The sequence below is a fragment of the Myxocyprinus asiaticus genome, chromosome 13, assembly GCF_019703515.2.
Source record: "Myxocyprinus asiaticus isolate MX2 ecotype Aquarium Trade chromosome 13, UBuf_Myxa_2, whole genome shotgun sequence".
In the NCBI taxonomy this organism is placed as follows: domain Eukaryota; kingdom Metazoa; phylum Chordata; class Actinopteri; order Cypriniformes; family Catostomidae; genus Myxocyprinus; species Myxocyprinus asiaticus.
The window spans coordinates 9158990-9186810 of record NC_059356.1 but is presented as its reverse complement, the minus strand read 5'-3'; the positions used below and the strand labels follow the sequence as shown (position 1 = coordinate 9186810).

At 38.3% G+C, this 27821-nt stretch overlaps 1 protein-coding gene across 2 annotated transcripts in view; it reads right to left on the bottom strand.

Moving 5' to 3' along the window:
• LOC127450784 (probable helicase with zinc finger domain) overlaps positions 1-27821 on the bottom strand; it is an 88648-nt gene that overhangs the window by 9179 nt on the left and 51648 nt on the right. For both annotated transcript variants that reach the window (XM_051715131.1, XM_051715132.1), the window contains exons 22-27: positions 18743-18947; positions 13764-13815; positions 6941-7119; positions 1772-1976; positions 969-1051; positions 111-564 (exon numbers count right to left, since the gene is read on the bottom strand). In XM_051715131.1, coding sequence (XP_051571091.1) covers positions 111-564; positions 969-1051; positions 1772-1976; positions 6941-7119; positions 13764-13815; positions 18743-18947 — 1178 coding nt within the window. The remainder of the gene's footprint in view (positions 1-110; positions 565-968; positions 1052-1771; positions 1977-6940; positions 7120-13763; positions 13816-18742; positions 18948-27821) is intronic.

Sequence of the window (27821 nt, the reverse complement as noted above, 5' to 3'; positions counted from 1 at the left end):
CAAGAAGCCTGGAACATGAACTAAAATTTACCGGCAACAAACTATACCGTGCCAGTTTACTTGGCAAAGGAAACACAGAATGCACCAGGGATAGACACACATGTACATACCCAAGGTATCTCCCAGCAAAGAGTCCAAACTCTCCTCTCCAAAGCTGTTGAGTCTCAGGGGCTGTTGGGGTGTCTGTGGGGGGATTCCTCTGACCACACCCTTAAGATCCTCAGTCACCCCTCCTGGAAATGCCCCAATTGAGCCATCACCCCCCTCCAGGACTGGAGACTGCAGCCCACGGTGGGCCAATAGAGGTCCACTGAGGAATGAAGGAGGGAAATGGGAGGGCTGGGGGTGAACTGGGGCCTGCATACGCAGAGGAGGTCGGGAGAGACCATACTGCTGTGGAAACTGGCTGTTAGCATGGTGAGGGGGGAAGCCGGGATGCGGGGGCCCCAGGTTGAAGTTGAGAGCCCTCTGGGCCTGTGAGTCCTTGAGTATGAGGCGGCTGGTGGGGAAGCCAAGGTTGGACTGGGGCTCAGGACTCTTACTCTGCGCCGACTCCGGGTCTCCCTACAGAGCAGAGAGAGTTTGATCATTACAGACACTATGATGCAGTATTTACTGTACCACTGAATCTTAATCGATTAATCTGTAATCTGCTTTTTCCACCAGTTTAGATAGCTGCATATCCAACATCAGTCAACCTCTACTTTCTTTCCTATTCTGGGTAGACAGAAAACAGCAGCAAAAACAGAATTGTGTGGGCAACACTGTTTGATAGTAATGGACAGTGTAAAGGACTGAGAGAACTGAAGTGTTTTGAACATGTAGGGGACATCTGAAGATGGATGACCGATGTTACAAGTGTTCTACAGATTTAGAGTGGATGCCTCCTCTGATTTATTCAACATTAAACTGAGCAGGACGTATGATAGATGTTTAGATTAACGAGGGAACGGGTGGATAGATGGTACCTGTTTCTCTTTCAGCTCAGGGGCTTTCCTCTCAGGTGTTAGCAGCCTGCAATGCTCTGCTTTTCCATTAATGTCGATTTTCCCTAAAGAATGACAGCAAATCAGCACACCAGAGTCCAAAAAGTAGAGCCAAAATAACAGCTATATATGAGAGACCAACCTTAAGAGCTCACAAAGTTGAAAGAATACTTTCAAACAAAATTTTAAAATGAACAAGGGAATGCAGAGGCCAATGCACCACTGTCAAACAAGCTTATGTAAAATGCATTACTTTAAAAGGAATATTCAGAGACAGTAATACATAACTAGAAGTTGTCCCTCCTCAAAAGGATGATTTAGACAACTTTATAGATCAAATAATTAACGTTTTACTGAATAATAAAGAAGTGCTGTAACATAAATACAAGCTATACATTTCTGCTTTTAAACCCTCCAGTACACTTGCCCCATAGACTTCCCTTGTAAGTGCATAACTAAACATGCAATATTTATTTGTTTTTCCAAACTGAATGAAAATTATGGTAATGCCATCGACAGCTTAAACAGTAATTATTCAATGTATGTAATCGAATCAAAAACAAAGTGGCCCACCAATTACCTCCAAATCCACTGAATTATGTTACATTTACATTGAATCACTTTCATCCAAAGAGACTTTGTAAATTCAAGGTATACATTTATCAGTTTGTGTGTTCCCTGGATTCAAACCCATGACTTTGGCGTTGCTAACTCCATGCTCTACCAGTTAAGAAACAGGAACTGCAATATTACTACAAAACACAATAGAGTAATGTGAGTTATACCATTGCCACTGGGCTCTTGTAGCAGCTCTTTGTCAGTGGGCTGCTGGTTCATGCCCAGAGGAGACGGGTGACTGAATCCATACAGCACAGGTGAAGTTCGATTTGTTGCTGGCCGCAGGTTCAGGTTATATGCGGCCATAGCAGCCTGATGACTCATAATGCGAGGATCCATGGCAAATCGACTCTGATAGCCGGCCCACGGCAACTGGTGAAAAGAAGGTGAGTGTCATACAAGGATGCATTGTGTTTAAGAAAATAAACTAAGAACTGTGTAAGAAATGCGTAGAACTGAGTAAAACTATTGATTTTCTGATTAATTGCAATCTTTTTTTGAACAATCAGATTTCAATCAGTTAAATCTTGTAATCGATGCTTTTTTCCAGTGGATAAGTGAAGATTTGCAAACCATTATATATGGCACACATCGCGATGTCTCCTTGCATCAAGTTTCTCTGAACTAGCATACATCAGAAATGGTTTTCCAAATCTTTTGAAAAAATGAACAATCGTGGGAGCAGCCATCAAACCAAAAGGCAGTGTATGTAATCGAAATATGCCTAAATAAAATTACTAATGATTCAGTTAATATCAGCATAGGAATCAATTCTGGAAATCAGTACTGATACTCAGCCCTAAACAGGATTGCTCATGTGGAGTATAGACTAAATTAGTAGAAATTTTTGTAGAAATGAATAGAAAATACGTGTAACCTCAAGGTCGATCGATATTGGATTTTGCCAATACCAATAACTAAAGTGTTGTGAGAAAGCCAATAACTTTTTAATCGGCAGATATCTGAATATCTTTCAAAGACTTGATGTCATGAAACTTCCTCATAAAATGATAATTATAAAAATATATCCACAAGCAACATTCATCGGGGTCCAAGCATGTATGGCCAGAACATGACCAAATGATTTGTGGGCACTGATGGATTAAGAAGAAACTGATTTTTTGGTATATGAAACAATTAAAAAGTACGTGTGAACATTTGGCATATGGCCATTCGCAGTGCAAGTTATTAGCTGCTGAAATTTGATTGGCTGCTGGCGACTATATTTGTTGATTTGTCAAATTGCTTTTGTAAGTATATGTTAACACATGGCAATGATGATGCATGCCAAATTTCAACATTTTCACTCAAACAGTTGCAGAGTTATAAGGAATTTTTAGTTGTAGCACCCCTATGGGCAAAATTGGACGAAACTTTGCATGTGTCCTCAAAATATTTTGGTATGAATGTATACCAAGTTTCATAAAGTTTGGACTTTGTTTTCAGAATATATAGGTCATTGAGTAAATTAGGGCCACGGCCAAAGAATTAATTCGCTTATATCTCTGAAACGATTTCACAAATCAAAAAAATTTATTTATTTATTTTATTTTTGTCAGGACGGTCCCTAGATGATAAATGCAAAATTTTGAGCAAATTGGACAAACGGCCTAGGAGGAGTTCGCAAAAATATGTTTTTCAAAAAGTTAAAAATGGCGGACAATTTTTAAGATGGAAATAAAATCGGAGATAAATGTTTTGTTCGTCTTGACTCAAGGAATCAGAGGGGATAAGAATTTTGATTGTAGCCCCTACGTCCATTGAGAAAATTAAAGCCATGGCCAAATAATTAATGAATATCTTAGAAACAATTTGACGAATCAAAAATCCGATTTTTTATTTTTTTTGTCAGGACAGTCCCTAGATCATACATGCAAAGTTTTTAGTAAATCGGACATACGGTCTAGGACTAGTTCGTAAAATTAGGTTTTACGAAAAATCGCAAATAGAGAAAAATTATTCTAGATGGAAATAAAATCTGAAATATATTCTAATGAATTTTAAACCAACTCATGTAAACACGAGGACTATTTCAACATCTGTTAAAATTGCCACACTTCCTGCTGCTAGTTGGTGGCGCTAATACTGTGACCCATAATAGCCGCATCAATGTGATCAGCCCCCATCAGCAAACATTCAGCTGAATTTTCAAAGGAAACTCGTCATAACCAGTAATGAGGGCAAAAGCTCAGAACTGGTTATGACTAGGGATGTGCAGAGATAGTCTACATTTATTATATGCCTCTATTTGAATACCAAAATCACTATTTGGTTATTCTGCACATGCAACTGAGATCTGCAACCTGGCCAAAGCCTGATGGGACCAATATAGGGGCTGTTTACACGTACTATTTAATTGTTTTTGTATGTAAACACACACTGGACAGATGTCCATTGTGTAGCATCTTGCTGTTTTTTTTTTTTAGCATCTAACATAGGATCACATTTTTTAGACATTGTGTCAAGTTAAAAGAACTTACATTTTCAAAAACGCAGTTCAAGACAGTATTCTGTTTCATTCGCTGTGCTGTGCCTAGCTTTTTTATCACAAGTGTCACAATTCAATGTTCTGAAGAAGTTGCAAAAAGGATTGTTACAAGAGGGCTTTATTGTTACTTTATTGCATTGTTCTTTTACATATTGAATACATCATACAAACATTCACAGTGTAGGTTGGAAAAAGTATGTGGACCCCTAGGCTAATGACGTCAACAAAATCTAATTAGAGTCAGGAGTTGGCAAACCAGGCATCCATGCTTTGCAAAAAAGAGATCTCAGAAGACCTATGATCAAGAATTGTTGCTTTGAATTCTGCAAGAGTGCCCAGGCTCTCACACAGCAGCAATGATTGCGTCTGCGTTTGAAGAGATGATTGAGAAGTGGAAAATCCCCAAAGAGAAGGTGCATGTAGTGCTACAAGACAATGAACGCAATATGACAAAAGCGACGGAGGAGTTTGGTGTTCCAAGTTTGCCATGCATGGCAAACACGCTGCAGTTGGCTGTGCATGGCTTTAGGAAGGAGAATGGTGGGACATTTCAGGCATTCGCAACTTGCATGCAGTCGCCTACAAGGGATACAGAAGGAGCTCGGCATGCCAATAAAACGACTTCAATAAGATGTCTTAACTAGGTGGGATTCGACCTAGTTACAACTTTCTGCATCTTTTTACGGCAAAACATTGGGGTACTCTTGAAAATATGATCACACTACTTGCCCCCTTTGAGCAGCTGACCAGAGAAATCAGTTCTGCAGCGGCCTCTGCAGCTAATGTGACTCCCGCTATTATGGCACTGACACGGTTGCTTGGCAAGACCAGTGACACAGAAAGAGGCGTGCAGCCAGCCAAAAGTACCCTACTGAAAGCAGTCAGTGACTGTTTCAATGGTGTGCAATGCGAACCACTTTATTTAGTTGCAACCATGCTCGATGCCCGATACAAAGACCGTTATTTTGACGAGGATAAGAAGAGGAATGCCCACGAGCTGTTGCTTACAGTCGTGGATGAAATGATGGGCAGTGATGATCAGCGAAGAGATGCCAGCACAAAGGATCCAGCAGAGAAGACAACCCGAACAGGATCACTGCTGGACATGTATGAAGAAATTTTAGAGGAGAAGGTCTTGTTGGAAGAGCAAATCAACACTGAAACCTTATCACAGGTAGGCCATGGTATAAGCCTTTAAAAATCATACTAAATCATCATTCGTTATTAGATGTTTCTGGCAATTAAAAAAAAAAAAGGGAGCCAGTTACTGAGCCGTCAATGCCTGAAGATTTTTTATATATTTTTTTTTTTTAGGTACATGCATACCTGGCTGAAGCCACAATTTCCCGGAAAGACAGTCTGTTAGAATACTGGAAATCCAACCAGGCCCGTTTCCCTGCTCTTGCTCGTGCAGCACGCAAATTCCTCAGTGCGACCAGCACAAGCCTTGACAGCGAATGCCTGTTTAACGCGGTCTCTCATGTGACGGACGAAAAAAGAAATCGCAGAGATGCTGATTTTTGTTCAGAAAAACCTACCACTGCTTAATAAGGAATAGGCTATAGTCAGTTTATTTTATTTATTTTTTTTTTTGCATCGTTCATTGGTTTCGTTTTTGCAGTTTAAAGTAGCCACGGTATGCTTCTATTTTTGAAGAATGTTTTTTTTTTTTTTTTAAATATTCTTAAATTAAAATTACAATGCTGCTAGTGACCCAGCTTTAAGCTGTGCAGCTTGGCCAAGTCAGCTCATTCATTGTTCAAGTTTTTCCAACCTCATTCATTGTTCTCTAAATAAAAGTTTTAGGTGAAGTCTAAATTAAGTTGCCTTTGGTTGGTGCTCTCAAGCACAACTTATTTTGTTATTTTGTGTTGTTTGAAAACATAACATAAAAAAAAATCTCATGTTTCACATCTTGCCCAAGTTTAAGCCATTTCCTTGTTTTAGTCAGTGATTGTGTGCATTTGTAAAGTAGCCTATAAATTATAGGTTGAATTGGGAGTTTTTTCTGTGTTCATCTGCAACAAGTAGGTTATTACAATAAGTAAATGGTTGATTCTGCTACAGGAGAGACTTGGTGTTCTTTCCAAAGAAAAAAAAAAGATGTGTACGATATCACAAAAATCTAATATCGTGCATCCCTAACTTAGATATCCATCTGTCCACTGATTGAAAAACTTTCTATAAATGGAGACGATTTAGTACTGTGGCTACTCTCCCTAGAAATGACTGTCCAGCCAAGATGACTCAAAGGGCACACCGCAGAATGCTCAATGAGGTAAAAAAAGAACACTAAAAATTTGAAGGAATCATTGGAACTGGTTAACATCCCAACAAAAACATTGCTGCAAATTTGAAGTTTGCCAAAGACCACCTAGACAGTCCACAACGCTACTGGGAAAATGTGTTGTGGACTGATGAAACTAAGGTTGAATTGTTTGGGAAGAACACGCAGCACAACATATGGCATAAAAAAGGTCCATACTTGTGACTTTGATGAAGATGAGATCACATTTTTGACCAATTAATGCAGAAAACCAGCCAATTCCAATGGGCTCACATACTTTGTCTTGCCACTGTAACTCCACACACATTTACAATACTAGCATCTGCTGCCTCACTTTGAAGTAAATGATTTTATCATTTGAAGATCTATGTTTTTTTATATTTAGGCTCATAGCTTACTGTACACTTTATTCCCTGTTATTTTGAGTAGCGTTTGATGCATATCCACTGCAATAAATGTTTTTTCCAGAGTCCCAACTCCTGACGAATAACTGAAAAAAGTTTGTGCACATCCCAAGTTATGACCCAAGTTGAGGAGTATGGAAGCTTGTCCAGAGCTTACCGGAAGAGGCACGGGCATGACCATATTGCCTCCATAGACAGCGGGCACATACAGGATGCTGGCTCCAGGGTCAATTCTCGGAACAGGGCTGGGGGATTTGCCAGAGGCTGGAGCTCCTGCTCCTGGTGGGGTGAAGGCCTGAATGGGGTTCCCCATCAACACTGAAGCACTGGGCTGAACTGTAGATGAAGACAAATGTGAGCTAAAACTATAGAAGATAAGAAGAATCAAAAAAGCATTCATCTAACAATTAAAAAAGGTCTAATGTTGGTAAGAACGAATTTTGCAAAAATAGAAAGCAAATGTTCACTTCAATTTTTGTGGTTATCGTTGATTTATGATTTCAGCACCAAATCAAAAAAAAAAAAAAAAAAAAAAAAAAAAAATTACTTGCCCATATCACATATGCCATGATAATTTAAAAGTTCTAGTTGAACTCCCTAGTCCCTTTCCAATCTGTTCCTTTTTGATTTTGTCAACTAGGGCTATGCTGATGCAATAATTTATCAATATATTGTGATTCCATTTCTTACAATGGTGAGAAAGTGTGTTAACTGCAAATTCCTGTGCCCACTTTTAGCCTAGACTGCTAGCAAATTAACTGAGCAAACGAAATTCAAATCATTCTTAGCCCTTGTTATCCTGACTCGAGTGCCATTCCTCAGTGTTCCCTAATTTGGAAAATAGCTTTTGCACCAAAAGAGCCTTAAACTATGTCTGAATTTGCATACTGTCAGATTATGGACTGCATTTGATGTACTTCGACCGTTAATAAAGTACATTCTTTAGGTATGCAGGTGGTCGTAGGATGTACTTCTTCTTCGGACATACACTATATGGCCAAAAGTTTGTGGACACCCCTTCTAATTAACGAATTTGGTTACTCCATTAAATCCAGTAAAGAAAAATCTTAATGTTTCTTTATGTAATGGCTTGGGCTTTGTGTGCTTCCAAATTTGTGGCAACTGTCTGGGGATAGCCCTTTTCTGTTCCAGCATGACAATGCCCCTGTGAACAAAGTGAGGTCCATAAAGAAATGGTTTACTGTGTCTGGCGTGGAAGAAATTGACTGGCCTGCACAAAGCCCAGACCTGAACCCCACTGATCACTTTTGGGGTGAACTGGAACAGCAACTGTAAATCAGGCCCCATCGACCAACATCAGTTCCTGACCTCACTGATAGCCTCGTGTCTGAATGAGAGCAAATCCCTGCAGCCATGTTACTACATACAGTATAGTGGAAAGCCTTCCCAAAAGAGTGGAAGCTTTTATTAGAGCAAAGGGGGAAACTGATGCCTAAGGTTTTGAAATCAAATGTTCATCAAGCACATATGGTGTACACAAACCTTTGGCCATATAGTGTAGTAGGTCATCCAGGCATTACTTGCCTACTGTTTTATACTAATTACTTAACATACTGCTTTTGACATACTATATAGTAGGGAAGTATACATATTCTGACATGGGGTTAGTCAACAAGGTACAGTTCTGTATTAAATGCTCTAGTGTGAAACTCTATGCTCTAACACACTAGAGCTGGCCGATTTTTTCGATTAATTCAAATTTACATTTGACACTATTTTTTATTTTATTTTTTAAATCGTGGAATCGAGGTTTTGCATAAACTATTAGTAGATGCTGTAGTTGGATACACTGTCAATTCACCAATGGCTGAATATAAAAGAGAAAAACAAATGTTCACAGCACTTGGCTTGATGCCGCCCTCAATCTGACAAGCTGAACATGTGTGGAAATATAGGTTAACAACACGGAGACTGATATTGTACGATTGTACAGTGTGATTGTAGGTAGACTTCATCCATCATGCATGTTTACACCGGCTTAATCAAACAATAACTGTTCTGTGTAAGTCATGAAGCACTATGCTACATTTTCTGAGATGTCAACAGAAATGTATGTGTTTATAATGAATTGTTAGAACATACGTGACGGTTATGGGCGCTTCATATCAAATCATTTAATGGATAGGCTATAAATGGGAGAATCATCCACATCTCCTTTTACCATGATGATTCAGATAGATCGCTAATTACTGCTTTGTTCTGTGGCGTGTTTCAAATGTACTGCATTTATAGCCAACATATAGGAAGCAAAGCGATAATTTTGACAAACAGCGATATTATTTAATTTTGCTGCTCTGCTCAGCGTGTACCGTTAGAGGGCGCCACGTGCTCACAGCACTGACTGACATCGTTATTTTAAACTGAGCATTTTGCTTCTTGCATTTTCAACTACACTGAAATTTTTCTGATATCTGGACCTGATATCTGCAGGTGTTTATGGTTATACATACAAACTGATTGATATACTAAAAATACTTTCTAGATAAACATGACTTTCTAGATATTGATTTCTAGACAACTTTCTAGATGGACTTGATTTAGATAAAAAATAATACCTAAATTGGCTTTGAGGTATTTTGAAGGTTTCTGATTTTATACTATTATTTCTGAAAATCAGTGCTATTTTAAATAAATTAGATTTTAATTTATTTTACTTTTACGCTGTTGACAATTTTCTGTGTGTTGCACTTTTTTGTTACACACCTTTGTTTTCTATAATGAAAAAAACTTAGATTTTTCTAACCAGGTAGCCTTGCCTTCTAATAAGGGACATGTTATTTGAATCATGTTGGAGTTACTTTTCTGAAAAAATACCTTTAAATGTAGGAAAATCGAATTGAAAATTGTAAATCGTCCTTACGTTTTAAATTTTTATATTTTTTGCCATATCGCCCAGCCCTATAACACACCCTAATCTGTACCAATTTTAGGGTCATCCCTGCTTTCAAGTGAGCATTTGTTTTAGAAGCCCAATTCCTTTCTTCCCCGAAAATGTCTTCATGATCGGCGATCAGAACAAACCACACACACACACACACACACACACACACACACACACACACACACACACACACACACACGGCACAAGCCATTTGGCCAGACACACACCACAATCCAAGGGAGTAATTCAGCAAGAACTGGCACTGCTGCCACAGTTTATCGGTGGGAGTGTTTTTTGATTAGCCGAGATGTGAGGCTGGAAGTAAGCTGGATGCACTTCACTGATCTTATCTCTATTGGACTCCTCTGCCCCTCTGTCTCTCTCATCGTCTTTCTGCCTGGACAAACACTCAAGCAGCGCTCTACAAACTAATGACCTCGATTCGTACTGACAGCAAAGTCAAATCACACCAATAACATTTAACTAACCGATCAGAGGTCAAAGGATGTGAAAATATCCACTTCATGAGCAGCTAATACAGTTGCTGACCTCTCGGTCACATTACTTACTATTAACATTGCTTAGTATGAATATGTTAAAAGGGTAAATTGATGTTGTTTTGATTGCCTCTAAGTAGCTACTGATGCACAGGTTCAACACTGTAGCAGTGTTTCATGGTATACTGGTGCCATAGTAGTTTAAGGTACCCAAGCCACAAAATAGTTGTCTGCCATGGTGTTTTTCAAATGCTAGTATCGTAAATAGAGTACTACTGTAACTACCGTTATATGCCAAAATCAGAGATAAATGAAATATAGATAATATATAAATTGCACATTATTGCAATAATGAAAGTGATTTTTTTATTTTTTATATATTGATATAAAATATCTTTCAAAATATATCAATATACTCTATATATATTATACAAATACTGTGTATATACTGTACACTCACCAGCCACTTTATTAGGTACACCTGTACATCTTATTCATGCGATTATCTAATCAGCCAATCGTGTGGCAGCATTATAATGTATAAATTCATGCAGATACAGGTCAGGAGCTTCAGTTAATGTTCACATCAACCATTAGAATGGGGGAAAAATTTTGATCTCAGTGATTTTGACTGTGGCATGATTGTTGGTGCCAGACGGGCTGGTGAGTATTTCTGTAACTGCTGATCTCCTGGGATTTTCACACACAACAGTCTCTAGAGTGTATAGAGAATGGTGTGAAAAATAAAAAACATCCAGTGAGTTGCAGTTCTGGGGGTGAAAATGGCTTTGTTAATGACAGAGGTCAGAGGAGAATGGCCAGACTGGTTCAAGCTGACAGGAAGTTGACAGTCACCCAAATAACCACACATAACAACAGCGCAATGCAGAAAAGCATTTCTGAACATACATCCCATCGAACATTCGAGCACATCGAGCAGAAGACCCCTCCATATACCACTACTGTCAACTTAGAACAGGAAACTGAGGCTGCAGTGGGTACAAGCTCACCAAATCTGGACAGTAGACGATTGAAAAAACATCACCTGGTCTGACAAATCTGGATTTCTGCTGAGGTACACAAATGGTGGGCCCACTGCAGCCTCCACTTTATGTTCTTGGCTGACAGAAGTGGAACCCGATGTGGTCTTCTGCTGTTGTAGCCCATCCGCCTCAAGGTTCGACATGTTGTGCATTCTGAGATGCAATTCTGCTCACTTCAATTGTACAGAGCGGTTATCGGAGTTATCGTAGACTTTCTGTCAGCTCGAACCAGTCTGGCCATTCGGTGTTGACCTCTCTCATCAACAAGGCATTTCCGTCCACAGAACTGCCTCTTTGTTATTCGCACCATTCTCTATATACTCTAGAGACTGTTGTGTGTGAAAATCCCAGGAGATCAGCAGTTACAGAAATACTCAAACCAGCCCGTCTGGCACCAACAATCATGCCACGGTCGAAATCACGGAGATCAAATTTTTTCCCCATTCTGATGGTTGATGTGAACATTAACTGAAGCTCCTGACCCATATCTGCATGATTGTATACATTAAACTGCTGCCACACGATTGGTTGATTAGATAATCACATGAATAAGTAGATGTACAGGTGTACCTAATAAAATGGCAGGTGAGTGTATATACTGTATATAATATACAATGATATTATTATAATTTAATTTACATTAAAATAAGAATATTATTTATTAATTTTGACATTAAATCCACTACATTTTATTCCTGCTATAGACCTTATTCAGATTAGAGCCATATTTAATTTTTGACATTAATGAAAACAAGTCTAAGGGATAGACTGACAGTCTCCTCAATGGGTTGTACTATTGTTTAAACTAGTGTTGCAGCAGCATGTCTGGTCTTTAATGAACCAAAGAGAGCACGTTACACCACTCCTTGTCTCTCTTCACTGGCTGCCGGTTGATGCATGTATCAAATTCAAGGCTCTGATGCTGTCATACAGAACAGTCACAGGGTCTGCTTCAGCATACCTAAAGTCATTTCTGCAGAGCTACGTTCCCAACAGAAGCCTGCGGTCGGCTAAGGAACGTCACCTTGTTGTACCAACACAAAGAGGCACCAAAACACTTTCCCGGACTTCCGGCTTCATCGTACCACTTTGGTTGAATGACCTTCCCAACTCTATCCATGAAGCTGACTCACTTTCTGTCTTCAAAAAACGGCTAAAAACACATCTTTTCAATGAGCACTTAACTAATCACTAAAAAAAAAAAAGTTGCACTTCAATCCATCTTGAATACTACTATTCTGATGCTAGTGAAACTTTGTAATATGGCACTTTTCGTACCACTGTCGCTTATAATGCATTCCTCTTTTGTTAGTTGCTTTGGATAAAAGCATCTGCCAAATGAATTGATGTAAATGTAGTGTTGAATGTTCAGCTGCCAAAAAAAAAAAAAACATCTTTCCAAACAATTTTTATTAGACAAAAAACTTGAGTTGTAAAAATTATATGCGATCTACACGGATCAGCCACAACATTAAAACCACCTGCCTAATATTGTGTAGGTCCCCATCGTGCCACCAAAACAGCACCAACCCGCATTTCAGAATAGCATTCTGAGATGATATTCTTCGCACCACAGTTGTACAGAGCAGTTATCTGAGTTACTGTAGACTTTGTCAGTTCAAACCAGTCTGGCCATTCTCTGTTGACCTCTCTCATCAACAAGACATTTCCATCCACAGAACTGCCACTCACTGGATGTTTTTTGTTTTAGGCACCATTCTGAGTAAAATCATCCATGTGATTATCTAATCAGCCAATCATGTGGCAGCAGTGCAGTGTTTAAAATCACGCAGATATGGGTCAGGAGCTTCAGTTAGTTCACATTCAAAAAAATCAAAAAGGGGAAAAATGTGATTTGAGTGATTTGGACTGTGGCATGATTGTTGGTGCCAGACAGGCTGGTTTGAGTATTTCTGTAACTGCTGATCTCCTGGGATTTTCACACACAACAGTCTCTAGAATTTACTCAGAATGATACCTAAAACAAAAAGCATCCAGTGAGCAGCAGTTCTGTGGATGGAAATGCCTTGTTGATGAGAGAGGTCAACAGAGAATGGCCAGACTGGTTCGAACTGACAAAGTCCACGGTAACTCAGATAACCGTTCTGTACAATTGTGGTGAGAATATCTCAGAATGCTATTCTGAGATGAGGGTTGGCGCGGTTTTGACGGCACGAGGGGGACCTACACAATATTAAGCAGGTGGTTGTGGCTCATTGGTGTATGAACTTAATCCAGCAGATGCCACTGAAGACACTATCACTCACAGCCTCATTTTCATTCCCGTCAAAATTTAAATACGCTGCTACTCTGAATAAGGTCTACAAAGAACAATGCATTCAAACAATATGGCATTATGGTACTTGAGCTGGTATTGTACCATAAGACATGAATACGATATAATTTTAACCCTACACTGTAGGACTTCAAAGCAACAAAACACATAATCAGAACACACTTGCCCAAATAAGAGCTGCCTGACAAATGTGTGAAGATGTTCAGGTCTTCAAAAACAAGAGGTCAAAGAGAGAGACTTACCGAAGCTTTCAGGAGGGAAGGGCTCTGTGTGATTGGCCAGCTGTCCTTTTGCCTGTGGAGAGGAGGAAGAGGAGGGTTGAGTGAATCAGAGCTGGAGGATGAAGCAGTTTGTGAAGGGGGAAGGGGTCTTGCAGTTTGCTAACTATAGCCACAGGGTTAAGACGCTTCTGTGCAGACTGTCACCCTGCACAAGAGCATTGCCGTGAGGCCGCACTGATTTGTCAAAACGGTTACTGCGCTTTACGTCTGCATGGTTGGGCAGATATAGTCTGAGATGCTCTTGATACTTGGGTCAGGGGGCGTTGGTTCCACGCTGGCGGAGCTTGAGTAAAATGAGGGCACGCTTGCATGGATAACTCCAAGGAAAACAAGAGTGCTAACTGGAAAGATAAGCTGTGTGTCAAATGGAACAAACTCTCGTTCTTTGTTTTTTTTTTTTTACCAAATTCCAGTCTTAAGGAAAACTGGATCTCTGCCCTGCTCATGTCAATCATGACATCTCCCACGGACAATAGCATTCTGCTCACCATGGACAGTGGCATTCTGAACAACCAGTAGAGATTCTGCTACACTGTTTATACCACAGTATATCTGAGGCACGAATACACCTGCACTTCCAGTGCAGACTGCTTTATTTTTAGAATGGGAGTGATATAGTTTTGACGCGTCCTGAACGTGGAAGTCTTCCATGATTAATAACGGAAGCTTGTTTTAATTTTCTCCATTTGTCTCCAATGTTTTCAGTCGCATCACTGTTTGTTTTCAGCGGATGATGTGATGTTTAGCGTATTAAACTAGTAAAATTTGCCAAATGAAAAAGCACACGGCTGCTCCATAGTGCCCGTACAGATTCACGATAACAGTCTTTTCACAGTGCTTCACATGTCAAAGTTTGAGGAGTGGGTAGATGAACATAGCTAACCTATGTTATGTCATTAACTACTTCGAGTTATGACAGCCAAAAATTGCACAAGCTGAGCCTGAACTAGTTTTTACCTCAACTAACAATTAAAATGGTTGTTCTCTTTCTGGAACGCTTGTATTGGTAGTTTTTCTCATTGCTTTGGACACCGGAACCAGAAAACAGTCGAGTGGCAATCAGAAAGAATCATCATGGCACTGCCCAGTGGTCAATCAGGAAAACTGGTGATATAAACAGTGTCACTGTAGGTTGTTTACAGATGCCGAGCAATGACGCAACTTGACACATTTATACAGAAATTCACTGGCTGTGCAGTCACAGGTGTGAGAATGTATCAACTTCCACAACATCTTTAATTGTGGCAAATACAGTCAGATTTTTTTACGCATTACTATTCTTTTGTTTTTTACTCAGGTGTTACAATGTGAAGCTATTTTTATCTGATGCCAGACTTAATTTATTTGTTTTGAAAAATCTTATGTAAATAAAATTACTGATTGTTAAATGTTAATATTAGTTATTATAAAGGAGGTACCTATGGTTTATAGTAAAAAAATATTTTTCTTTTTGAATTAATCGATAAAACAAGTTTTAACTTGAATCAACAAGCCTGAATGATTTAGTCGCACATGCAACAGATTGATAAATGCGCATCCTTACATGTTCAACATGCTTCTTAAAGAGCCCATATAATGCTCATTTACAGGTTTATAATTTTATTTTGGGGGTCTACTAGAATAGGTTTACATGCTTTAATGTTAAAAAAAAACAAACAATATTTTTGTCATATTGTACATTGCTGCAGCACCTCTTTTCACCCTGTCTGAAACGCTCTGTTGTAGCTCCTGTCTCTTTAAAGCGCCCCTCTCCGAAAAGCCCAGTCTGCTCTGATTGGTCAGCTGGCCCAATCTGTTGTGATTGGTCAACCGCTTGGAGCGTGTGTCGGAAATGTAACGTCCCTTACCATAACCGAGTTTCAGCTCCTGAGGCTTCCTGAGCAGCGAATTCCTAAGATGGGCATTATGCAATTGTGTTACATAGTGACAGCTAAGTCACGGAAGTAATGGGTGGACTGCAAATCAGGAGCTGTGTTTTCTGTAGGGGAGAGTAACTCCCTTTGGTGTGGACTTTGTGCTTTGTAACTTTGCAGACCTATTACACACTAAAGGAAATGTAAAATCCCACAAAGCATAACAGGGCCTCTTTAAAGTCTGAGAAACGACATAACAATAAGCCATTAGACGTGCAATGTGTGCCTTTACTGCTTAAATTATTACGTATAATAGCATGTGACATATTTAATGCCCATTATGAAAACAGCCGATTTAGAATTAACCAGTTACATCATTCAAAATAAATGCAAAGACAAAAATGTCTTTTTACAAACAGCCAGTAAGTGGTGCAATGGTAGCGAGACGGCGGTCGGTTTGCCTGTTAGGGTTGTCTTTTTCATTTAAGATAATTGTTAGGTCATATTTGGCCTCATTTCAGTCACAGCTTTTGCACTTCAAAAATTAAAAACAGACGTTTACAATCTGAGTTTGCGTGAATGCTCTGTGAAAAGTTCAAATCTACCAACAGCAGCTGCGGGGCAACTGGGTCTTATTAGAGCAGATGTAATCACAATGACAGTGATTGGTGAAATATCAAAAATTATGTCAAATCCTGAGTTTGTCCTGATCCACTGACCCTGATGGAACTAAAGAAGCCCAAATCTCCAATAATCTTATGGATAAGGGGTATTTCAATCCTTTCAGCGTTGTTTCGGGCAATTAAAAATTAATTTAAACAAAGCAGTTCTTTTCTGGAGTGCCAAAAGAACCTGGAAGTGCCAACGCCGAGCATTTCTTTGTAAACAGTACCTTCATCTATATATTGCTTTGCATCCATCAATTAAAAAGAGATAATAATCAAATAAGATGGAAGTACTTTTGATTTGTAAACTATTCAATTCACTGGATTATCGAAATAGGCAAAACTACATGGTTATTTATAATAAAAACATTTTTAGGTTGAACAACAAGCAAAAATAAATCTATTGTGATGAATACTGCTACAGTGATATAAAGATTTTGGTCATTCCACCATACCACTAGAGGCATTACTGTGCTATTTACAGATTCAATACCAAGTGAATGGCACAAGTGAGCGTAAAAGAGTAAATTCAGACACAGATGAAGAAGCTACAAACCAACAAATCTTAAATCCAATACAATTGATCAGACTGCTAAGAATGTCCAACAATCAGTTTTTAATCAGATTTCAAACCACGTTTGGATGTCTTTTGGATCGTGTTTGTAAAAAAAAAAAAGAAGTTCAAGTGTTTTTTTGTTGTTTTTTTTTTTCGCTGTTCAGACTACAAACGCCTAAACGTATTTGAGTCAGATACCTGAAAATCTGTGAAAAATGTGTTGCTTCACTAAACAAAGCCTTGGTGCCTGAACTGTAACTTGCTTTATCCAAGAAAACAATCATGCTTGTATTTTTATTTTTTTTTGTGCTGCCAACGACTTCCGAATCAAAAGTCCATTGATGAGGTCTGTTGGGAATTCGAGGCTTTTCAAAACAGATCAATGTGGTGTGAGTGCATGCAGAATGACACGCTGACAGCATCAACGGGCGATTCAGAGGCTCTGCTGGCTTGAGTCCTGGCAGCTCCAAGCACCGCTGCTCTGAGGTCAGCACATTTGTTCGCAAAATGGGCCCCGAGAACTGCCGGTTACGCATAATCACGCTTGTTATTTCAACAATTTTCATGATGAACGCCATTCGGTACAAAGCCTGTGAAATTACAGCACAAAAATGGGGAAACCCCTGTGAAGGGAGGGACTAAACCAATTACAGTGTCTGTAGTTATTGTACAATAGAGAGATGCCCAATAGCACAATAATTAAGAGAAAACTACAGTATTTGAGTTTTCCCCCCATGTCTGTTTGGCAAAGTTTTATTTTATGCAAATATGCAACCTCTTAATGGTTTCTTAAGGCTTCATTTTGCTATTTTTATTCACTGTGTCTTTCTTCTTGGAGATTTCAAATCTTCAAATCTAAAAAAAAAAAAAACAAAAAAAAAACCACTTAAGGTGCATAATGATATTTCTCCAATTACCACATTTCGTTATCAGATAACTGCTTTGCTTAGGAATTATGCTTTGAAAAGCTTACAAAAGAGCAACAAAAGTGGTTTTATTGTTCTAACAAAAAAATATTTCCATTGAACGTGGACTGGATCCATTGAACACGTGACAGCCCAAAATTTTGCATTACCTTTTTGAATTTATTTTGGTAGGCATTTCAGTTTTTCAACCATTTAGTTTTTCTTTCTCTTCTTTTTTTATTGATTTTGGGAAAATATGGCCAATACATGTTTTAAGTCCAGTAAACCAAACAGCCAATTCAACTTCTCTATAACTACAAAAAACATGTGAGCAAATGAAATGGAGGGGTTGAGAAAAAACAGATACAAACTTGATAAACAGCAAGAGGAGTCTCTCCTAACCCAACTATTCTGGCATGTTTAGCTTCTTGCCCTTCAGGGCTCATGACTGATTGGCATATTATTCGTCTGAGGGTGCGAGAGCTCGCTCGTGTTTAAACGGATGCTCTCTGCAGCTCGGAAAAGCAAAACCTTCTATTAATGTCAGCGGGAGAGCACGAGCATGACTCCACATTAGAGCATGTCATATCAAACCCTCTGCCGTGGACGCCACTGACTGTATCTGAGCAGATGCTTTGAGCGACTGTCATGGAGGCACGAGAGATGGACAGTGATAAAATTGGCCCATTTGAAATGCCAGGATATTTGTTTCCGCTAAAGGTGCCTTTAAAAGATCCACCGTGTAATATGGAAGAGGAACTCAATAAATTGGCAAAACCGTTACTGTTCCAAAACCCTGGTACATTTTTCTCACACTTACTGTAGGACAACTGAAGAATGAAAGAAACTAAAACTAAAAGTAAACTTAATTATACTAAAAGCAATGCGATTGCAGTCGTTTGTTACATGCAGCAACAGTATTTGCAATTGATCATAAACAGGATGAAAGAAAGACTCGCACCTTGGGAGAGGAGTGCGGGTGTTTGCCAAGCCCCTGCGGGTGCTGTGATCTCAGGGCCCGGGGAATGAACTCTGGGGCCAGTGGATTCAGCACATAGGTCTTCTTCAGCTCCAGGGCCTCCAGCTGGATCTTAATCTGCTCAAAGGTGATGCCGTGGAGGCTGTGGTTCTCATGACAGATGGAGATGAAGGTCTCCCAGAACTTTCTATAAAGGACCAGGTTGAGTCAGGACAATATAACATCACTTAACAGTGTTGATATCGGCTGCTTTATTACTCTACATAGTTTAAATATGTGCTACATATCCGGTTCATATCCATATTCAAAACAACAAAAGAAAAATTTAACCCAAGCAAGCAATTTGTCTGTGCACACTGAATGTGAAACTGCTGTGAGACGTGGCCCCATAATAGCCAATCGGAATGTATGTGCAGCAGAAATGGAAACAAAGTGATTGCCAGAATGACAAAACCAAATTTTTTACTGGTTATGACACTGTTTAAAGCCTTAGGCCACATCCACACTAATAAGTTTTTGTTTGGAAATGCATTAATTTTGCAAAGTTTATGGCTCTCATCCACAGTAAAATACCATTTTCCTCCACCAAAAATGTTTCAAAAACGTTCTCCATTACTTCATACTTTGGAAAATGATGACGTTAAGGAAATGAAAATTGAGTTTTCAAACGAAACATTAAGATAATTTTTTTTTGCTGCCTTAAGGCGTGGTCAAACATTCATTCCAATGGCGAAACTGTGACCGGAGAAGGTGTTGGCTGATGTTGAGTGCATGTGAAAAAAAACAGCCAAGCATTTTTTTATGCTGCACTTTATAGTCTGGGAGATTGCAGTTAACCCTCAGGGGTCGACGGATGCGCCGGCGCGTCCTGCTGGATTTTTTGCGCATAACAGCGGAAACAACTTAAAATACTCCGTCATTTTTGGGCACACAGATAAGTGTAAGACATCATTAGAAACTATAAAGGGTCTACTTTTATTTGTGTACACTCACAATATCAACAAAACCTTGTGCTTTTGTAAAATAAAGAAAATAAACAGGGTGCGCTTTCAGCCGTCTCTCTCTCCGCGAGCATCTTTCTGAAACACGTCACAAGAATGAAGTGAAACTCTGCAAATACTTATCAGACAAACATGAAACATATGTCTAAAGAAAGCTTAAAATGTCTACTTTTAAATAAAACAATTCAAATTTAAAACAAATATTCTCCTGCAATGTAATCTGAATGAAACAAAGCGATGTACAGTTTCTCCTGGCTCAGCTAATTATCACTAATGTGATCACACCCACCAGCAGAGCGCGCTATTCATACGGTAATGTGCTGAGGCAATCAATGCAAATATGCAAATGGTAAACGCCCCCACAACAATGCCTTAAAAAATATCAAGTTTCATCATCAGATTCATTCACTTTCCTGCGCATTTGGAAGATGGCACGCTACACAGGTGAGGAAGAGTTCACATTTTCCTCAGAAGAAGAGCGGGACTCCGACGATTAACGTTTGCATTTTGAAGAGCGTCTTGATCCAGCCGAGGATACAATTTCGGATGAGTAAGTCATTTAGTTTTACTTACATTAGTTGACATGCTATTTTATATAAACATGTACATATTTTACTTGCTGGACTATTTCCAGACTTGGCAACCAGTATTCAGAGTATTGCAATTTGAAATATGTCCTAATAGGCAAGTTTTAGTTACATTTAAATGTTGTTTCGGCTAAAGCAGGTATTTAAATTGTATGCTGTATGATATAAATATGATATGTCATATGATATAAAAATAATATGAATGTTTAGATTATATTTTAACTAGTGTTTATGCTGCCTCATTTTCATCAACGAAGCTTGTGCTTGCAAATATCTGTTCAGGTGTAAATATGTCAAATGTGCTGTAAATATGCCCATATTAGAAAATCAGCATATTAGAATGATTTCTGAAGGATCATGTGACACTGAAGATTGCAGTAATGATGCTGAAAATTCAGCTTTGATCACAGGAATAAATTGCATTTTACAATATAGTCAAATAGAAAAGTTATTTTAAATTGTAAAAATATTTCACAATATCACAGTTTTTGCTGTATTTTGGATCAAATAAATGCAGCCTTGGTGAGCAGAAGAGACTTCTTTTAAAAACATTAAAAAATCTTACTGATTTAAAACTTTTAAATGGTAGTGTAGGTCTAAAGTAAAGTCTTTATGTAAAGAAAATGTATAGTCAGACTACTTCTTTTAACTTGATTTTGTGAATAAGCTACAAACAATACATTCAATCATTAAGTCTCCTCACATTCATTCTCTCTCAGGCGAGGGGTCTTTGTCTCCTCAGGTGTGAATCACATCAATATTCATGATCATCCACGCCTCCTCGCATATGGACTTTCTAACACTAAAAGTGTCTTACAAAAGTTAAATGACTATATTGTTTTGTATGAATGAGTGATCAGGATGGTTTTCACATCATTTTGTAGCAAAAACTATAGACTACAAGATCCAGTTCTCAAAAATCTTGTGAATAAATGTAAAGTATGTGTTATATTGCCTTATTTCAGTGACTTACAATTTCTTTTTTCAAAAACCACGCATAAACGTTATTTTCTTAAAAATACAAACATGTACATACATGTTGTTCACATATTATTGTAGCCCAGTTTGTGCTGAATACAGTGTTATCAGACTTTAGCCATTAATATGTTTTTAAGCAACTGAAAAAAGCACAAATGTAAAGGCATGTCAAAACTTCTCCAGGGCCCAAAACACCCTCAGACCCCAGAGGGTTAAAACCAAACAACTTCCCATGGAACTTCTTCCAACTTCCCACCTGTCAAGGTTCATCCAAATGTGAACTCCACACGAAATCCACTAGGGGAAATTCTTTGCCACCTGAAATCCATTGCCGGAAATTCACAATCATGGAGATTCCCATCGAGATGACTGTATTTCACCCGCAGAATTTTACCGTGCAAAGGTATGTGTGATCGCGCCATTACAAGCGCTGGTATTTTCTTCTGGAAATGCAAATCTACACTGAAAAAAATTGTGTTGGATTTACTTAGTGTGATGCTAAAAAGCTACATATACATTTTAAATAATTCAACTTATGCTGATTTTATCTCAGCACATCAACAAATCCTTTGGCAGATGAGCACAAATGAATCATATCCTTCAGCTTTATGTACTTAAAAAGGTACGTCACAGAAATAAGATTTAACAACTAATAGCACGTTGTTTCTACTTAATTTATTGTCTCTAAAGAACATAATGACTAAGGTTAATCATTAAACTTGATTCCCCAAAGAAGTGCACTCCTATGTATATTCACATGCACAAGGAAAATCACATGGATTGAACAGGATCTAACTGAACACGGATCACCCTAGAGGAGACTTTACACCAAACAGCAATTTACAGGAAAACAACATCAATAATAAAAAACATCTAAGATATCTATGAATGATTAACAACTAATTAAATATATACATTCATTATGACAAAACAAACATGCTTAAATTACTCAAGTGCAAGGGCTTTTGGGTATTTTCAACAACCTCAGTTCTGTACTTGATTGTCTAAGTTAGTAGTACCTAAAATCTAAATTTTATGGGTTTTTAAGACAAATAAGTTCAAGGAGCTCACTTTAAAATTTATATTTTGTGTTGTACACATTAAACCAAATTAAGTAAAGCTAAAAATGTTATAAATAGGTACTGTACGTTTCAGAGTGGAAGTGATTTATTTTTATATGTTATGGTTGTGGAGCCAACAAATGTTTTGTTTTTTCTCAGTGTGGTTGCAACTGCTTCAGCCTGATTGTTAAACTGTAGACAAAAACATCAAAAGTGTTTGTTCCAGAATCACAAACAGCTCGCTGAAAAAAATAACCCCTTTCACATTATTCATGACTAATCACCAACACAATCGAAATCTAAATTAAGCCAATTTTGACCTCCCAAAATGCGGTCTAAAAACTAAACTACCAGGCCTGGGAGGAATACATTGAATCAGAAATGCTCTTCATAACCACAAAAACACTTTGTAACACCAACACACCCACTCAAAACTACATCTGATGTGCCCAATGGATGTCACTTGAGAATATGATTATGTGAAGTGAGCTTGAGAGCGAGACTGCAAGAGAGCAGATTCTGGATGATTTTTAATTGAAGCATTACGAAAGTGTAATAAATATACAAGCCGCAGATTTCCACCCAATCTGAGAGTCCCTAATGGAGAAAAACATTAATTATTAATCCAAGGCAGAAAACTGGAACCCTTGTAGAACAAAACGAGATGCTGGTCGTGTTCAGACTGAAGTGACTGACTCGGTCAAGAGTGAAAATAATAGACTTCGTGCATCTTCGCACATCAACTTGTTGAGTTACAAATGAGTCAAAATCACACAAGCAGAGTAACATGCGATTAAGAACCAAATCTGATCATGGGTGATGGGAAAAGCTTGCAGAAATATGCCCGAGACTCTCCCTAGCCATATTTCATATCACTCCAGCACGGGTGGGCAGCAACGTGACTCAAATGACATCAATCTTAGACCTCCACTGTGACTCAACGAAGGAGAAACTCGATGTGTCACCATGTAATTTAGCGGCTGATCTTCCCTGTCTCTGAAGACAGCACATCAGGAGTCTTAACACTTTAAGCTGTAAGAATTTGACCAGTTTTAGGTCGATAAGTGCTGATGATTACGCCAGAAGAGGGATTGCTTACGTCAGGGTGCAGACAATATATGCTTTTCAATGGCTGCTGCTGCTGCTGATGATGATGATATCTAGAGAGAGGGCAATTCTAGGATTGGCTAAAGTAATATCATGCCAATTTGACTCTATATTTTTCAAATGTGGATTCAAGACCTCAAATGTACTACTTTCTTTTGGTTACAAAATTCAACTCAAGTCTACAGAATGAAATTATGAGATGGAAATATCTAATTTAATTCTATTAATCAGTCCATTACCAGACGTTTTCAGACAGCGTTCAGGCCAAAGTTTATTTCGGTTGTACGTGTTGCTGATCGGAATGCGCGCAGTATATGTGACGCTAATTTATTCATCAGATCAGCCTGCGTGGACTGTCCATACGGCCCAGATTTTTTGGACACATGGACAGTCCTCATCTGTATGCATCGTCGGCGCATGCGCCTTTGGCTGTCTGTACTACAAGAGTAATACAAAGCAGTCGTAGTGCGCATGGGTTGAACGCGTTCGTATTCGCTCACGGTCAAAATAAATCACTTTTTTGTCGACAGACTGCCTTTTAAATGAACAATTAAGCATACAAATAGATAATAACTTTGCTACCACATTACAGAAGTGAGGAAACTTAGTACATTTACATGTGCAGTTATAATCGAGCTACAGTGGGTTTTTGCATAGTCGAGCTACAGTCTTTATATATCTGTAAACATGATACAATGCATAATTGAGTATTTGAATGAAGGATATCAGCTGAGGAAGTGCCAGTAATATACAATATGCATCAACTATGTCTTATGGAGCATGCACACAATGATGAGGCCAAATGTTGTCTGAAATACGTGTATACATGCTGGACAAAGCCTTTGGTGATTTTTAAAAATCGTACTGGTACGATTTCAGTCGGCAAAAGCGTTTACATGACTGTAACAAAGCTCGATGTCGGACAGATAAAGGAGGAAGTGGGAGCTGGCTTCCACGGTCCACGCGAGTCAGATTTTTAACGTTCAACAAACAGAAATCACTTTTCAGCTTACACACAACAAAGGATGGCTTTTCAGCATACACAAAACACTCAGCAGCCGACCCGACGGGGACGTTCGACCTCACCCTCGCCTCCACAATGACACTTTAAAAAGATGAATTACAGTTTTAGTCCAACTTAAAAACCAAACTTTTAAAAAGTGCATGTAAACGTCCTGGCTGCACCGTTTATTGTGAAAATCTACAGCAGATATTGCCTCATTCAACAGACGGAATATATTTCACCATCCCCGACGGGATATTTGTCTTTATCTGAGCAGGGCTGAACACGATCACATCTCACAATATCAAAAACAACAACGAAGGCAATACCAGCAACAGACAGATAGAGACACATCAACATGAGTTAGTGTTTGCAATAGACGTCAACTCTGCGAGCGATAGTTTCTGCTCCCCTCCCCCTCAGCTAGCAGAACTCATTTCAGATAAAGTGACGAGGTCTTGAGGAAGCGGAACTGATTGAACTAATCAGGAGCTTGATGAGCAGTTGACAAGTTGAAGTTACAGTGACAGACCGAATTACATGCAAAACAGCTTGTAGATAGCACATTTGTTATACAACAGCCACCTATAACGCAGCAAACAAAAGTATTTTTCTGTAAGAAGTGATGGGTGAGTGTCACAAAACCTGTCAAGAACATGCCTGGGTCAAATTTTAACCAACAATTATATATAAAGTATATATATATAAAAATAAAAACAGAAATATAAAGTTATATTTTGCTTACATTTTTTATTCTTAGGATCCTTAAAGTGATAGATCACCCAAAAATGAAAATTCTCTCATCATTTATTCACCCTCATGCTGTCCCAGATGTGTGTGACTTACTTTCTTTTGCAGAACACAAAATAAGATTTTTAGAAGAGTATTTCAGCTCTGTAGGTCCATACAATGCAAGTTAATGGTGACCAGAACTTTGAAGCTCCAAAAATCACATAAAGGCATCATAAAAGTAACCCATACGACTCCTGTGGTTAAATCCATGTCTTCAGAAGTGATATGATATGTGTGGATGAGAAACAGATCAATACTCAAGTCCTCTTTTGCTTGAAATTCTTTTTTCTGCCCAGTAGGGGGAGATATGGATCAAGAATGTGAATCACCAAAAACTCAAGAAGAAGAATGTGAAAGTGATCTGTTTCTCACCTGCACTTTTCATTTAGCATCCGAAGACATGCATTTAACCACTGGAGTCTTATGGATTACTTTTATGCTGATTTATGTGATTTTTTGAGCTTCAAAATTTTGGCACCCATTCACTTGCATTGTATGAACCTACAGAGCTGAAATATTCTACTAAAAATCTTCATTTGAGTTCAGCAGATGAATGCCATACAAATCTGGGATGGCATGAGGGTGAGTAAATGATGAGAATTTTCATTTTTGGGTCAACTATCCCTTTAATATTTTTTGCATCGTGACATTATCATTACCGTAAAGGCTTTATTACAGTAAATGAAAATCAGCATCGAAAATAATGTGAATTACAAAAATAAATAAATAACTCAAAAAGAAAACACTGAGGATAGGGCTGGGTATTAATACAGATTTCCCAATTCTTTTAGATTCTGATTCACAAGCTCTCGATTCGATTCAATATCGATTAATATGGGTTTATTTCAGTTATAATGTCCCTTTTGCTTACATATGAATTATATTAATTATACAGGGGACCTTTTCACTAGGTTCATTAAGAAAATATTAATTTTACTAATTATATTTTATTACTTTTTCATCATTTTGGTCACATTTTGGCTTTTTAAAAATGAACAAATAAATGTACTCAATCAATAAATATTATTTTCATACATTATTTTTGTAATATATTTATTATTAAACTGCATATTTACATTGATTAGTTGAACACGCACTAAAACTGGTACTGTCGCTAACAAAAACCAGCATTTCTGTAAACGGCGCCTTTAAACGAGCTCATATAAATGAGAGAGGACTGGAATGGCTTTACCTCATCTGTGTAATGCATGACTACAAGTAATTGTCTTTTTTTGTAGTTGTTTTGATCATCAACTGACTGTTAAGAACAGAAATGGTATTAAAAGAGACCATATTCAATGACAAATGAGTTGCGTGGATCTCGTCTTTGGACACACATTACACAGAACAACTTTTACTCTCAACACGCTGTGAAAGGATCTCGCTGCTGAACACTTCACGACTAAACTACACAATCACTGGTAAGTGAAACTTTAGTCATTTTGGTCGCACTGCGCGAAATTTTGTTGCAACTGCGAGTGATTTCCTCTCATTGTAGTAGTGGGTTGCGCATTGAGTAAAATATCGACCTTGGGATTTAAGAATCGATATCAAGATCGTTCAAACGAACATTGCGATGTTTAGATATTACTATATTAAAATTATGCAGTGTATAGATATTACAATCATTTTGAGTGGAAACATTATGATTCAATGAAACTACCAAAGCACTTTGACTGGTCGTCATGAGATGCATTATGACAATTAACATTGCTAATGTCTGTTAACACACTGCTTGACCATTCCTACAGCTCAAAGCAAGTGTCTTCAGCACACACACAGATTTAATTGCCATGCCCTTTGGCTTGACATTTCCTGTAGCTGGGCTCTACTTATTGGTTGATGTGAGTCTGTCTCCATAGCGACAGGGGATCTGCAGTTGGGGAGGATACAGCTGAAAGAGCAGAGGGCTGCTAGCCAAATGAGACACATCTCTGAGGGAGTGTCAACACAAACACACAAACAGCATGCCCAACCCTGCCTGACAGCAGTATATACTGTCATATTCTTGTCAAAGAACCAGCACAATAGTCAAAACACAAGAGGTAAAAGGTCACAAGTAAGGGCACAGGGGACTGTCACCCTCTTACTTGCTAGATATAGGTCACTGCTATTATAGCTTTAGTTAGTGTATCGTAGGTATTAGCGATAAGTACAAATATTGACTTTACTTACAATGTTCATTTGAGTGATCTAATATCGATTCTTAAAACTAGAGCCCGACCGATATGGGATTTTTGAGACCGATACTGATTATATAGTGGAAAAATTCACCAATTACTGATATGGTGGCCGATATAGATAATTTTTGAGCTGGAATGAAAACAGACATTTTCTATGTGGATTTTACACCGATATGACTATGCAAAGGTACTCAGAAGGCTGCTTTCTTAAAAAAATATTTTTATCAAATAATATTTGACATTATTATTATTATACATTGTCAACAAATTCTAGAAATGAACACTGAGAAAATAAAGAATAAATAAAAATACAATAAATAGTTAAATAAACATTAGTACTGTTAGTATA